The sequence below is a fragment of the Rutidosis leptorrhynchoides genome, chromosome 4 (assembly GCF_046630445.1).
Source record: "Rutidosis leptorrhynchoides isolate AG116_Rl617_1_P2 chromosome 4, CSIRO_AGI_Rlap_v1, whole genome shotgun sequence".
NCBI classification, from domain to species: Eukaryota; Viridiplantae; Streptophyta; class Magnoliopsida; order Asterales; family Asteraceae; genus Rutidosis; species Rutidosis leptorrhynchoides.
Window position 1 is genome coordinate 22,959,957 of NC_092336.1, and position 14,691 is coordinate 22,974,647.

The 14,691-nt window shown below is 37.6% G+C and overlaps 2 protein-coding genes across 2 annotated transcripts; one reads left to right on the forward strand and one right to left on the reverse strand.

Annotated features, from left to right (window-relative positions):
- The first annotated feature begins 1,108 nt into the window (after window positions 1-1,108).
- On the forward strand, window positions 1,109-2,161 carry LOC139844388 (uncharacterized). Its single transcript, XM_071834606.1, has one exon. It carries the CDS (start codon window positions 1,202-1,204, stop codon window positions 1,988-1,990), a length of 789 nt encoding a protein of 262 aa, XP_071690707.1. The 5' UTR covers window positions 1,109-1,201; the 3' UTR covers window positions 1,991-2,161.
- A 2,168-nt stretch (window positions 2,162-4,329) lies between these two features.
- LOC139840489 (uncharacterized) lies at window positions 4,330-13,829 on the reverse strand. Its single transcript, XM_071830755.1, has 3 exons — window positions 13,439-13,829; window positions 13,154-13,370; window positions 4,330-4,354 (listed from the first exon to the last, which is right to left on the reverse strand). The coding sequence occupies exons 1-3, from the start codon at window positions 13,701-13,703 to the stop codon at window positions 4,330-4,332; spliced, it is 507 nt and encodes a 168-aa protein (XP_071686856.1). The 5' UTR covers window positions 13,704-13,829.
- Between the last annotated feature and the right edge of the window lie 862 nt (window positions 13,830-14,691).

Below are 14,691 nucleotides of genomic sequence, written 5' to 3' on the forward strand. Positions count from 1 at the left end.
CCTTCACAAAATCTTCTAGTCGCTGTTATTGGAACAAGGTAACATCAATTTCAAACCTTAATTCGATTGATTAAGAATCTACACATTAGATTGAGTAGGTGCATTTGGTAGATGAACTCAATCTGTGTACATAGATTGAGTTCAATCTGTACACAGATTGAAGGTCATATGTTGATTTCATTTGTTCGATCAATCTGCACACAAAATAAGTTGAATCTGCACGCAGATTGAGTCAATCTGCACACAGATTGAGTCAATCTTCACACAGATTGAAGGTCAGTATGCCTACAGATGAATGTAAGTCTGCTGGTTCTCTCGGTCTCTACCACCTTTGATTCTCTTTGGATACTCACTATATATATATATATATATATATATATATATATATATATATATATATATATATATATATATATATATATATATATATATATATATATATATATATATATATATATATATATATATAGTGGTTTAAATTATGGCTAAGCAAATTTAGTAGCTAAGTGGGGATAAGCAAAATCAATATTTTTTTATAATTTTCTTTAGATTCATAAATCTGCATCAAAATGTTCTCCTAAATCAATATAGGTTCGTATGAAAGAGATATGACCAAAACAGTGAGACCTCGCAAATTCTCCGAGTCTTCTCCATTTTAATCGTATTTTTTTTATATAAACTCCGACTTAGATGATTTAAAATTTAAAAACTCAAACGTTCGTTACTCGAGAGCTACAAAATTCTTACTTGCTAAAATTTTTTAGGGGAACGAGAACCCCTTCATGTCCCTATTAAACTTCGGCACTTGATTCAATTTCAATGATAAATTAAATCTTTGCAAAAATAACCTACGTACAGTTTGTATATTTTTAGTTTATCTATCACTTTTCTTTCACTACGTGACCTACACGATTGTGTTTAGGTCTTTAGGATTTAACCAATTCCCCAAAAGTCAGTAAGTCACACTCAATTAGAAGCTTCTATAAAGTACCTAAATTTCCAAATTTGCCATTTGATTATCACAACTGCTCCATCAAACCCTTCTTATCAACTCATTTCTTCCTTACATCTACTTCTTTGTTTTTGAAAGTCTAAAAAACACACCAAATATTAATACTCACCCAAAAGGTCAAGAAAAACATACAAGCACATTATAAACACCCAAAGCTTTATAACAACAAACCCCCACACAAAAAGATCCATGTCCTTCATTTGTGGCACCTTTAACAACCAAGAAGAGGATGATTTTGAAGCTACATGTCTATACTCTCCTACACCTTCAAGAAAGACAAGATCACACAAATTTTATAGTAGAAGAAACAAAAATAACAACAACCCGTATTCCAGCCGTGGGCTCGACAAATTTGAAGCTCTATTGGCCGATATTGATGACAAGAAACGAAAGATCTTCACCCAAAAAGGGTCACAATATATCTCTTTTGTTCGATTCGTGTACTCAAATTCAGATAATATTAAGCCCGTTATTGTGTGGTTAAAAGATCCAAAGAGAAATGAGAAAGATCATCATCATAGGCAAAACAACCTTAAAGATACCAAAATTTCTTCAATTCCAACATTACAAGATTCGACGTTGGACCATATGACCGAACCAAAGGATGCACAACATGCAAAACCGTTGATGAATACAAGGATTATTAGGGTTGATCAATGGAAATCGAACTTAAAAAGGAAGTTAGAGGAGTGGTGGATGCCTTCATATAATTTACCTTTGTTTGTGATACTGGTGTTGGTTTTCTTGACATTTTTTGGTCGATCTTTGGCGATTATATGCACTTCGATTGCTTGGTATTTGATTCCTACAGTTGATGGAACGATTGAGATCAAGACTACAAAACAAAAAAAGATGATCAAGAACAATCACTCAAGAAAACAAAGTGAAAATATGATGATTTCATCTCCAAAAGCCTTTCTTAGTGGACCTTTAAATGTTCAACAAAACCACAAGATGAAGAAGCTTATGACTTTCTAACTTAAGTAATTATCTCAATTACACCTTTTTTTTTTTGTATGATGATTGTTGCTTGTTTGTTTGATCTTGTTTTGGTTGTGATGGCAAATGGTCATCGCGTAGATATTAATTCTATCCTTTCCGGGTGTTGTATCTATGATTTGGTAAATTTGATCCTATTGTCTAATGAGGATTATAGCAAATGTAAATTATTAAACATATTAATAATTAGATGGAGTTAGGTGTCTTATTTACATAACAAAAGTTATGAATAGTGTTAGGGTCATTTTAAAATTTTCAACTTTTTTTTTTTTTTTTTTTTTTTTTACTTTTAACTAAATTTTATTTTAACAACAAAGGCTTCCACATTTTTTGAAAAATTCAAATCGACCCCCAAATAGGGGGTAAAGTGTCAAATAACTATTTTCATAAAAAAATCTTAAATAAACTCCACTCAAATATTCAACGGGTCATATCTTCTCGCTCGCAACGAGTTAAATTTTTCCGACACCATCGTTAAACTCGAAATAATTTTAGGAACACAATGTCACTAGCTATACGCAAAACGGACGCTTTTTAAAAAACGCTAAATATTTGGGGTACTTTTCATACACGTTGATTTTGCGTTAAATTTTTAAAAGTCGACAATTCCATAGCGAAACGCGGAGATGCACATATATTGTTAATTTAAAATAACATTTAAATCTCTCACGGGTTATACCTTTTAGTTCTACTCGAGTTGCGCTTCAACAACGTCATCGTTAGCCACAAAATAATTTTACTAAACGTAATAAAATACATTAAAAATTGAATCCGGCGCGAAGCGAGGGTTCAATAACTAGTTTAGATTAAAAGGTTATTTTAAATCTCAAATAGTGAAGAGTTGTTGGTCGTATTAATTTTTAATTATATTAAGTGTACTTCTATTTTTAATACTTTCTGTGAAATAAATTTAACTAAACTAGACAAAACTGACGATTATCATCTATCTTGAAATAAAATAAAAAAAAGTTTGTCGAACAAATTTTATTTTGAAAGGGAGAATATATTAACTCACATATTTAACTTCAATCTGTGTCCAAATTGAACTTCAATCAATGAAAAAATATATATATTTCAATTTGAAAAAAAAAAGAAAAAAAATCAATCTGCAAAAAAAAAGCTTTTCAATCTTAAAAAAAAAAAAAAAAAAAAACAATCAGCACAAAAAAATTCAATATACACAAAAAATCAGTCTGCACAAAAAAAGTCGATCTAAAAAAAAAAGTCAATCTACAAAAAAAAAGTTAATATGCACAATTATTTTTTTCAATCTAGTTCAGTCTGTGGGCATACCGAAGTTCAGTCTATGAGCAGGTGCATATGTTAGGTGCATTTGACTTCAATTTTTGAGTTCTTTGAGTTACCTCTTACCATTGGTTCTCTCTAGATCCTCACTATATATATATATATATATATATATATATATATATATATATATATATATATATATATATATATATATATATAGGCATGATCAATGGGGAAGTAACCAATCGGGCGGAAGCGGGGGAAGCAAATTTTTTTTTTTCGTTTTTTGAAAAAAAAAATTTCCGGCATCAAGATCACACGAAAATATGAATATTTAGAAGAGACACTTCGTGATGAATGTTATTATTTAGGCGGGAAAACGATCGACAAAAATAACATTCAAGATAATATTGTTCGTGAAAAATATGAACGTTTTTTTTCTTCATGTTTTGTGAAGCAAAATTTAGCCCGATTTAGAGTTTAGGGTTTAGGGTTTGGTGTTTTGGGTTTATTCCATAAACCCAAAACACCAAACCCTAAACCTTAAACTCTAAACCGTTCGTGGTAAAAACTCAATCTAAATCCTAAATCTAAACCCTAAACCCTAAATTTCTAAACCCTAATATCTAAACCCCAATAGCTAAAACCTCAACATACGCTCGAAAAACACGATAATTGTTATATATTACTTCTTCGAGCGTTTTTCCGCCAAAATAAAAACATTTAACAAAAAGTGTCTCTACTAAATGTTCATATTTTCATCTCATCTATAATGTTCGTGAACAAAGTTTTTTCAAAAAACGAAAAAAAAAAGTTTTTGCTCCCCCCGATTGATTACTTCCCTCTTGATCCAGCACTATATATATATATATATATATATATATATATATATATATATATATACACGTACTCATATATGCATATACACAAGATTATACTATATGCATGTTACTAATCTTTATGGCCTTTTTTCATTTAATTACTTTCTCCAAGCTATATACATGCATACAAAAATGGTGAGTATAATAAATATGTTGGGGATTACAAAAGTAGGGGATTATGCTGACAGCTCAGACATTGCTTCCAGGGCCGGTCCTGAGAATTCAAGGGCTTAGAACGAGGTGAAAAAAAGGAGCTTAGGCCTTAACGAATAATATAAACTATTTAAAAAAAACCCTTTCAGCTTTGCTAAAATGTTATTTTTTATTGCCTTTGATTGTTGTTTTTGAACCTATTGTGCCTTGCGTTTGCTACTTCAGTTGTGTTTTTTTAGTTCCAGTGCTTCTCAAATCTCCAATTATATCTATATATATAAAAAAATTAGGCCTCCAAAAAAATCGCGAGATCTGAGTGGACGATCACTTTGTTCCCTCTCCGGGCCTCCCCTCATGGCTTCAATAGTGAAATAAGTTTTTTCTAATTTAAATCAAGAAAAACAATGAATTTACGAGATCTTTGTGACGCCCCGTACAAACCATCATGTACGAATCGTCTACAACATGTCCATTACACGGTATAATACTACATGCTGTTTTTAAAACGAGTTTTGCATTCATGAAAGGATAACGTTTTACAAAGGATAACATGACATAAAGGTCGTTACAAAGTCATTATTCAAAATAACATAAGTTGCGGATGCAAAATAAAAGTTCCATGATTGAGACATCTCTAAGTAATGCAGCGGAAGTCAAACACAGCGTGTCTGTAATAACAAGCCTATAACACCAAGACTATAACAGCAAGTCTAACAGCGGAAGCAAAAACGTCTAAGCACCTGAGAAATACATGCTTAAAAGTCAACACGAATGTTGGTGAGCTATAGTTTGTTTGTAATCAGTAATGTAATGTAGACCACGAGATTTCAGTGCTTCAAACCAGCATTTCGAATCAGTATTTCAAATCAGTATGATAAAGTATATGCTTTACCTTGGGCACCCGGTAACTAACTTAACGTAATATTACCCCATAAAAGTACACTTGGCGAGTGCGTCTGTTTACAAAGTATTAAACACCCGTTGAATGCTAGCGCGACTAGCCCGAGTGGGGATGTCAAACCCTAAGGATCCATATCTAAGATTCGCGTTCACCGGTTCATAAACCAATGACTAAACGTTACCGAGCTAAGGGAAATCTTTGTGCCGTTATGTCACCCTCACACATATATATATAAAGTTTAAGTACTCGTGTCTAGTATGTAAAACATAAAAAGCGCATGTATTCTCAGTCCCATAAATAGTAAAGTAAAAAGGGAAGCTATAACTCACAGTGAATGTTCGGTAAAAGTTGATATGAAAAGTATGCAGGTAGTAAGTCGGTCCGAAAGGTCGTCAACCAAAGTCAAAGGTCACTAAGTCAGTATATTGTCTCCAAAAGTTTAAAAGTGAATAAATTAAGTCTTAAGTATCATCATCATCATCCGTAAAAGCTAAAGTAAGTTTTCAACAAGAATAGAGATCGAAACAAAAGGCTGATTTCGGACAGCTGCTACGACCTCTATACAAACTGAAAAGACACGTGGTCAGTGTCCAAGGCTCCGTATGTGAGTCCTCTAACCGCTGTCCAATTTTCAGATCCTAACTCGATGTCATTTGACCGTGGCGACGGTTCAAGCGCGAGTAGGTCAGAATTTTCAGCACGTCGTTACAAAGGCGTAGTGATTTTCGGAAGGCTATAAATCCTAAACCGTATATCGGATTTAGGCGAGTCCTAAACGAAAAGTCATCTACTTGAAACGAACTATCATAAAATCAGTTTTTTAGAAGTCCCAGGAGCATGATAAGATCCAGAAAAACAGAAAACAAGTGTTCCGGTGGGTTTCTTGGTGCTTGATGCTCATCACGGTTCTCATCCTTGATGCGTGTAAGCTTCAAGTGTAAAACTCTTTGATGTTTTAGCATCACTTTGACCAAGTTTCAACCATCAACACACAACTAAGAGTAAAAGCTAACATTCTACAAGTTTTGAACATCAAGGTTGTCTCTTTATTGCATAAACCCAATAAAGCTTCAACCTTTGTCCTTTTGACACAAGTTTATGCATCTTCATCATATGAGATAATGAAGACTTGATTTTTATCACCATAAAAATCATAAAAAGGTTCCAAGTAAGTGAGATCTACAATGATAACTTAGATCTCAAGTGTTAAGAAACCCTAAGCTAGAAAGCTTGGATCTTTACAAGATTAATGAGACCATAAGCTAGAAAGCTAAGATCTAGTGAAAGTAATGAGACCATAAGCTAAAAAGCTAAGATCTAAACAAAATAATGAAACCTTAAGCTAGAAAGCTTGGATATTTAATGTTCTTGAAGATCCTTAAAGCAAAAGGCTAGATCTTCAAGTTTCATGAAGATCATAAACACAAGTTTTGATCTTTTTAACAAAATAAAGGGATCATAAGCTAGAAAACTTAGATCCAACAAAGTAATGAAGATCCAAAGCTAGAAAGCTTGAATCTATCATGTTCTTGAAGGATTCAAATCAAAGTTTGAATCTTCAAGATATAACAAGATCAAGAAGCTAAAAAGCTTGATCCTTTAATGATGATGATGATGTCGTGGTGATGAAGAGAAGAAGAAGAAGAAGAAAATTTAAAACTTACAATTTTTAGTGTGAGAAAGAGAGAGAATTAGAGAGCAAGTGTGTGTAAAATGAGAATGAGATCAAGTGTGAAATGGGTGAATGAGGCTTGTATTTATAGTGTGGTGGTGGTGGTCTTCCAAAACAGTGGGCACCATGGGGGGTACAAGGGGGACAACTTTTGCTTTTTGGTTAGTGGTGGTCTAAAGATGGTGCTTATTGTTAGGATCCCATCAACATTTGTAGTAATGGTTAACAAAAATGCTAGTATGTTGGCTCTTATAAATGAGTTTTTTCCTACATCTTAATGGGTCATAATCCATTTAAAATTGGGCTAATTAAATGGTCCATTAGCTAGAGTAGGGTGGGCTCAAGTCCAATAAGGTAGAAAGTCCATTAAGACTAACTAGTGTGCATTAGTAAAATACTAAGCATAATTAAGCAACCAATAAGCCAAGTAATTGTCATTAGGAAATAACAATTAGTATTACGTAGTCATAATATTCCAATTATGACAAAAGTTAAACGTGTACCAAGTACGTAGCTCGCTTTAAACGACAAGTGATGCTAACGGTCATAAAAGCATTCGGGGATCAAGTTAAGTGATTAAACACTTAATAACATGCTGTAAGGTATTAACGAAAGTGATTATCATGAAATAAGATACCAGAGCATAAACTAGCTCGGTACGCATAAATACGCAGTTTCGTTAAAGTAATAAGCACAAAAGTATAAGTCGAAAAAGTCAGGTCGTTACATTACCCACCAGTTAAAGAAAATTTCATCCCAAAATTTTAAGGAGGGACCAACAGTGGTACCGAATTTGAAGAAGAAGGAGCGTATCAAAGTTCCGAGGGACTGGTGGGCTCAGAAGTGAACTATTAACCTTGAAAGGTACTTGGACGTATAAAAGTAAGAATAGGTATATGCCATTAATTAAGTCTCTTAACCTTAGAGATCAACAAATTGATTTCGTTTCTTGTTAACATGAATATGTCATCAGAATATATACCCACAAAAGGAAAGATGATGTTTTTAGCCTTACAGGAATCTTCAGTAAGTTGGATGCATGAAATGCATCATGAATGTTACCAAACTCATCTAAAACATTGAGCACTTATGTCGCAATACAAATCTGACAGATAGAATGGAAAACATGGCGATCACAGCATACTGCATGTGAACTTATCCTTGGATGGAATGAAAGAACAGTTCCATAATGTAACTTTATCCTTTCAGTTACATGTTGAAGTTATGGTTAACACCGACCAGAACAACATATAGTTGTAACCAACGAAGGAAGGAATATGTTGAGTAACCACATCTGTGTTATAGACATTTTAAGTAGTCCCTTCCAAGAGGATAACAAGATTGATAGATTCTTAAAGTATTTTACATTACATTTTCGAAAGAGAATCGCACGAAAGGTGTGATCTTTGAACGAGAGTGAACTCTTCGAGCGGTTTGTTCTGAATTTATCCTTATACGTAAGGGGGTGCGCGGATGAGAAGATACATGAACTCTTGGTCCTAAAGAATGGTTTACTCTAAGTGAAAAGAATTTCAAAAATGTTTTCTTGTACCTCAACATTCTGAGTCATGGAAATGATGGTTACGAGGGTGTTGCAGTTAGCCGTGAAATATTGAGAGTAGAAACCCACCTAGTGCCTTTCCTACAATGGGGTGACCACTGAGTGTTCCCCAGAAAACTGATTTATCGCCCGCGTTTTTGCCATGTCTAACCTTAAAAGGAACATTTTATGAGCGCAAAGACTTCCTAACAAATTTTATAAAACTGTCATCCAAAGTGGCTCAAGAGTTTTTAACAAAGATTTTAATCGTAAGCTTCATCCCTAACGGAGGTGATATCGGGCAAAAAGTCACATTTTTTATCCCCAATATTAAGCCCTAGAACAATAAAAATTTAAACTTTGTCGGCAAAATTATCGTTTTTTCGGTTGATTTTGTAGATTAAGTAATTACGAAGGCAAAAAGAATCAAGTAAAACAGAGCTAAAACGAAGATTCTAGAGCGAAAACGGTGAAAGACAAGAAATCAAGTTATGATCCAGTGAAATCAGGCTGACCAGGCCAGCAAACGGCCTGCCATACGGCTTACCAAACGGCCTGTCAGTATGGCAAACGGCCTGCCAAACGGTCAGAGCAAACGGGCTCGATAAACGGCTTGCCTTAGCAAACGGCCTCCAAAAACGGCCTGCAAATGGCCTGTCAAACGGCCTGCCAGCTGTTTGCAGGCAAAAATCAAGTCTATTTAAAGGGCTCTCTCCATCCATTTCAACACACACTCAATTTGTAATTCATTTCATATATTCAAGCTTTTACTTAGTCTTTAGTAGTAGTTAGCTTAGCTTTTATTTTCCGGAGGATATCCCGGCGAGTCCCTGCGATCTCGGACATATTTCTTCAGCCTTTTTAGGTTTTTATCCGAAACGCTTGTCTTTTGTATTAAACATGTGTTCTTACTTTTTATGTTTAATAATGCGTTCCGATATTACCATGATAGCTTAATTAATCTGTATGTTACCATGATAGAAGTTTGGGTTAACGTAATTATGTTAATTTAGTACGATTACTGTTATAATACTGAACTAGGAAGTCTGATAGATTTATATGCTAGCATCTTAAGGATTGACCAACCTAGGTTGTGATCAGGACTTGTCCACCTATATGAAATTAGCTACTTCATAGGATTAAGACCCCTGGTTATACTGTATCTGAAGATTCTATGAACTCGGTATGGCCGGAGTTCCCGAGAGGCATATAATGCACTTTTAGGACACGGAACTTAGGAATTGAGATATGAATGACCTGGTATGCCTATTGAGTGTTTCGAAGAGACCTCTTAGGAGCTGTTAAGATCTAGTTAGTGCCTTCACTGCGTGACCCAAGCCTATTGCATGCCCTTGTTTGATTGTTGCCTTAGGTTTTAGTCATATCAACTGTTTAGGTATTCATTAGGTTTCTATCTGATTTACTATCCGTATATTAACTGTGATGCTGTATAATGTTTGAATTGATATGATCTCATTAGTATGATGGAATGGTTGTTAGTTTTCATTTAAGGTTTTGCCAACTTAAATCGATGGATTCCTTCCGTTTGTGATCAGTGTTCAATCAACAAGGCACGTTGTTATTCAGTTACCTAAACTGATAACGAGGGTTAGGATTAGAGCTTTACTCACTAATAAACCTAGTACTTTACTGAGGATAACCTCCGAGGTATTGTTACCTTTCAATTATACGACCAAGTGACATACTTCTCACTACTCAAAGAGAACTCCGAGAGTTCAGAGATAAGTAGGTCAGTGTAATTGGCTCATCCAACCAGATCTACATCATTCCAAGCATAGTTTTAACATAAGCATAACTACCTTTCCCTAACCCAATACTGATATCTTGGTCAACATTTCCCTGATCTGCATACTCCGGATATCCTTCCACTTTATTTACTTTTATGCATTTAGGACCTTTAGCTAAAATCAACTACTATCTTTTATCCAGGTAATTTAACTAAAAGACAATTATCCACTTGATCTTCTATTCGTTAATCAGCAAAAATACGACACTAGGTTAACTTACACCTTCTACACCTTACACGGACTTGGTTGTTGGATTTTTCGAACACTCTCCAATTATATTGGAACCAAAAGGATCCTGCCTCTCCGTAGTCAGCCTGGCCACCTCGATACAAGTAATCTTTGAGAAATCCTATCAGTTAAGATATCCGATCTGGTTAGCGACCGATTTTCAAGAATAATTTTTTTTATTAAATTATCGATCCTTTTAGTAAATTAATATTTTCTAAAAGTTACTTTTAAGTTTAAAAAAAAATTGGAACATAAAGACACCCTTGCTTCTATGCATAAGTCACGCTTAGAGGAAAGAGGAGGACCAATCACCTTAGGAACCGAAGGAATTCCTGAAATCAGTTCACACATGATTAAACTAGTCAATATGATCTGTAAATTTCAAGGATTACCGACTGACGATCCGAACTTTCATTTAAACAAATTTATCAGTCTGGCTGACTCTTTTAAGAAGGAAGAAAACGAGAAAAACATTTTAAAACTTCATCTTTTTCAATATTCACTTTCTGCACACGCTTTAGCATGGTTTGACGAACTTAACTCAAACTCAATCCATACATTGTCTGTCGATTCGGCATACCCAATGAAATTGTTAGTGATAACGGTACACAATTTGCCGGCGATCCTTTTCGCAGTTGGTGTGCGGAGCTTAATATTAAGCAAACTTTTACTTCAGTTGCGCATCCGCAGGCGAATGGCCAGTGCAAAGTTACCAACCGAGATATAGTTGCTGGAATCAAGGCAAGGTTGGGTCATGACCGCGTTGGTTGGGTGGATGAGCTTCCAAAGGTTTTATGGGCGCATAGAACCACACCCAAAGCAAGCACTGGTGAGACTCCGTTTAGTTTGGTTTATGGGTCAGAAGCTGTTGTACCCGCAGAGATTGGGGTACCAACGTTCCGCATACAAAACTTTGATGAGCAAAATAACTCTGAAGCTCTGCGGGAAAATCTTAATCTGCTTGAAGAACGCAGACTCTCTGCGGCTGTTAACGAAGCAAATAACAAGCAGAAAATCGCAAAGTATTACAATCAGCGTGTGCGTTCACGCACTTATAAGTGCGGTGATTTGGTTTGGCGCCAGAACGATGCAAGTCATGCGGAAGATACTGGGAAACTGGGACCTCGTTGGGAGGGCCCATACAGGGTAGCAAAAGCAAGCAACACCGGGGCATACCATCTAGAGACATTAGATGGCAAACCTGTGAAACGCACTTGGCATGCGACGTTATTGAAAAAATGTTACATGTAGCTAGATGGACTTGATCACTCCAATTTGTTTAGCACATTATTTTATTTTTCATCCTTTCGGATATGTCGCAGTTGTAATCATAATTAATGCCAAATAAAAATAATTACATGCGCATACTTTTGTTGTCCATTTATATTTTTTGTATGCGATTCCTGCCTACTTAAGGGGTGTCCTCTAGCCCCCGTGCGGCAGAAGCCTGTTTGGTTACAAGGCTAGACAATAACGGCAGGCGAAGGGAATTGGTTTTCCCCTAGCCAAGCGCCACGCAGACTAGATGGCTGCAAAGTCGACTTTAAATATACAAGCATTGGTTTGCTTGTGCGTAATCGCTCTCGCATTGGTTTGCTTGAGGAACTCCTAAGCATAAAAATATTGGTTTGTTTTTAGTTGCGTTTGCTTACCATACAACTAATAGTGCACCTCTAGTACATGACAAAGCAATAGCGCAGTAGCTTTTGAGTCTAAATTGTTAAAGGTAAGTTAAAATATTGGTTTATTTTACGCAGTACCATCCGCATACGCATAAGTTGTGGTTAACTATGCGCATGCGCATGCGGTTCATAATTTGTTTTGATTCGCGATATATAAACAAGGATATCACGCATGCATAACAGACAAACATATATACACATCCAAATAAATTATTACATAAGTAATTGTTTCACATGCCTGCCCAACATGGGACTTAGGGCTCCAAAATACATTTACAATTACCTGCCTAAGATTAGGGCTTACGGCACAAACTACTCTAGTAATCCTCCTTCAAAAACCCATCAAGCGGCATCGTCGGGTCAGCCGCAAACGCATTGATCAAAGGGATAGGGATGGACTTGATTGCCTCTTCCGCCTCCAGCAGCGCCGCGGCCGTTCCCTCCTTTAATTTCTTTTGGACAATGTCGGGGAACGGTGGAGTTAGGCCGCATGCCTGGATCACTTCCCGCACAGCCTTGTTCACCTCATGGTCCTTGACCGCATCGACATAGGCATTAAACCGGTCGGACACGGGCTCGGAGACCATCACTTTCTGCGCAATTGCGGGGAGTGCGGTGCGCAGCTTTGTCATATCTGCCTCGGCCAGCTCGCGGTCGGTAACCGCATCGTCCCTCTCCCTCGTCACCTTTTCCAACTCCAGCCTCACTCGCTCAGTTTCCCCCTTCGCCTGATCAACCGCACCCACAAGCTCTTGATTCTTTTTTCTTTCTTGAATCAAGAGGGTCTTGGTTTCGGCCGCAGTCAATTCAACAGCTTTGCGGGCCTCCTCAGCAGCGTCCCTGTCCTTCTTGACCTGATCTACACCCGCCTGCAGCAAACCCAACTCCACCTCTTTGCGCAGTGCAACATCGTATAGGCTGGAGGATCGACGGGCTTGGTCCGCAAACATCCCAAAGAATACCAGCCCGTTCTGGACAAAGGCGTTGAGCGCCTGGTTAAACGGCAGCTCGGCCAGTTGCTCGCGGAACTCTGCTGGGAAGATTTGCTGCAAGAATGCAGATTGCTCCGCAGCATTTTCTGCGGAGGACTGGCAAAGTTGGCGGAGGTTGGCAACACGGAAGCTGCCTTGCGGAGGAGGTAATGTAGACTCAGACTCGACGGGGATCGCCTTGTCTTTGGATGTGGCAGTGGCCTGCAGCTCGGGGTTGACCCGCGGTGTTGTTGGCTGCGTCTCCTCCACATGCTCTGCAAAATACTCAGCTTAGTACGCAGATTTTTCTACGCGGTATACATGCGAAAAAATAAACGCTCACCATTAATGGGGGGAGGTAGGTCTGCGGACCGCGGCTCGATGGCAACAAAATTGTCGTTGCGCATATCCTCCAGCTGCTTAGGAGTCTTCTTCTTCTTCTTCTGAGCCTCGGACGTCCCAGCCGCCTTGCGTTTATTGCCTGACTCCGCCGGCGATTCCTCCACATGTTCGCTAGCAGCTGCCTGCTCTAGCTGTTTGTCCACATCCTGCTTGCGGAAAGAGATCCCAGCAATCTCCTCCGCGGTAAGCACCTTCTTCATCCTCATCTCTGCAAACAATAAACGCCTGCGTTAGAAAATATACAAAAATTTATGTAAGTACGCGTTTATGCTATTCCTACCCTTTCCATCGGGGCCAACTATGGCCGGCCGCACATCCTCCCAAGGCCAATACGCGGAGATCTTCCCCAACCGCAGCATAACATTACCATACGAACGGTGCACCAGTTGTGCGTTGACGCACTGCTTCAACAACTTTTTCTCCTCGTCATCCAACGCCGGCATCTTGTTCACATCTTTTTCTACCTTCTCGCACCAAATAAGCGTCTGCGGGAAGCCAGTGCCTACTACGGTCTGGTCGACGAAGAAAAAAGTTTCTTTCCAACTTCCCGCATTCGATTTCGGGGTTTTTGTGAAATTTTGACGTGCGAAGAAGGTGAACCAAGATTTATGGTGGTTGGCTAAGCGGAATAGGTGGCAAAAAACCTTCACCAATGGTACTGTGTTGAGTGCAACACACCACATCTCGAATAGAATGATTTTGCCTATAGCATACGGGTGCAATTGCCCTAGCCCTACTTTGAAATGATCTAGTACGCCTAAAAAGAAGTCGGTGGGCGGAACCCTAAAATTACCATGCTTAAAAGCATGTTCGTAGATCGCCACCTTATTCTCTGGTGGCTGATGGGCTCGCTGGCTAGGCAGAGGTGGTACCGGATTATAACCCGCTAGAGGAGGGTATTGCTTAACTAAGTGGTCGATGTTTTTCTGGCCTATGTTGGACTCTACATTCTCTACGAAAGTTTCATTAGCTTTGGTCATTTTTAGATGAATGGAGAACGACTGACCTTTAAATGACGATCGGAATATGACGGAGTTGATCGGAATTGATAGGATTTAAAGGCGAGAGCGTATTTGGGAAGCTTGACACCGGAAAGGTGAAAATGTGTGTGATTTGGGGCTATTTATAGGCAAGATTGGGGGAGCGTGGGTTGGAATGGTGTTATCGTGGCCATACACGTGTAATGCAATCGAC

Coding starts and splice junctions, on each gene's coding strand:
- LOC139844388 (XM_071834606.1), top strand. CDS start 1,202: ATGTCCTTCATTTGTGGCACCTTTAACAACCAAGAAGAGGATGATTTT.
- LOC139840489 (XM_071830755.1), bottom strand. CDS start 13,703: ATGAGGATGAAGAAGGTGCTTACCGCGGAGGAGATTGCTGGGATCTCT. Junction 13,371..13,438: donor CCTACCTCCCCCCATTAATG/GTGAGCGTTTAT, acceptor AGTATTTTGCAG/AGCATGTGGAGGAGACGCAG. Junction 4,355..13,153: donor CAGCAAATCTTCCCAGCAGA/GTTCCGCGAGCA, acceptor TTGAATTCTCAG/GACCGGCCCTGGAAGCAATG.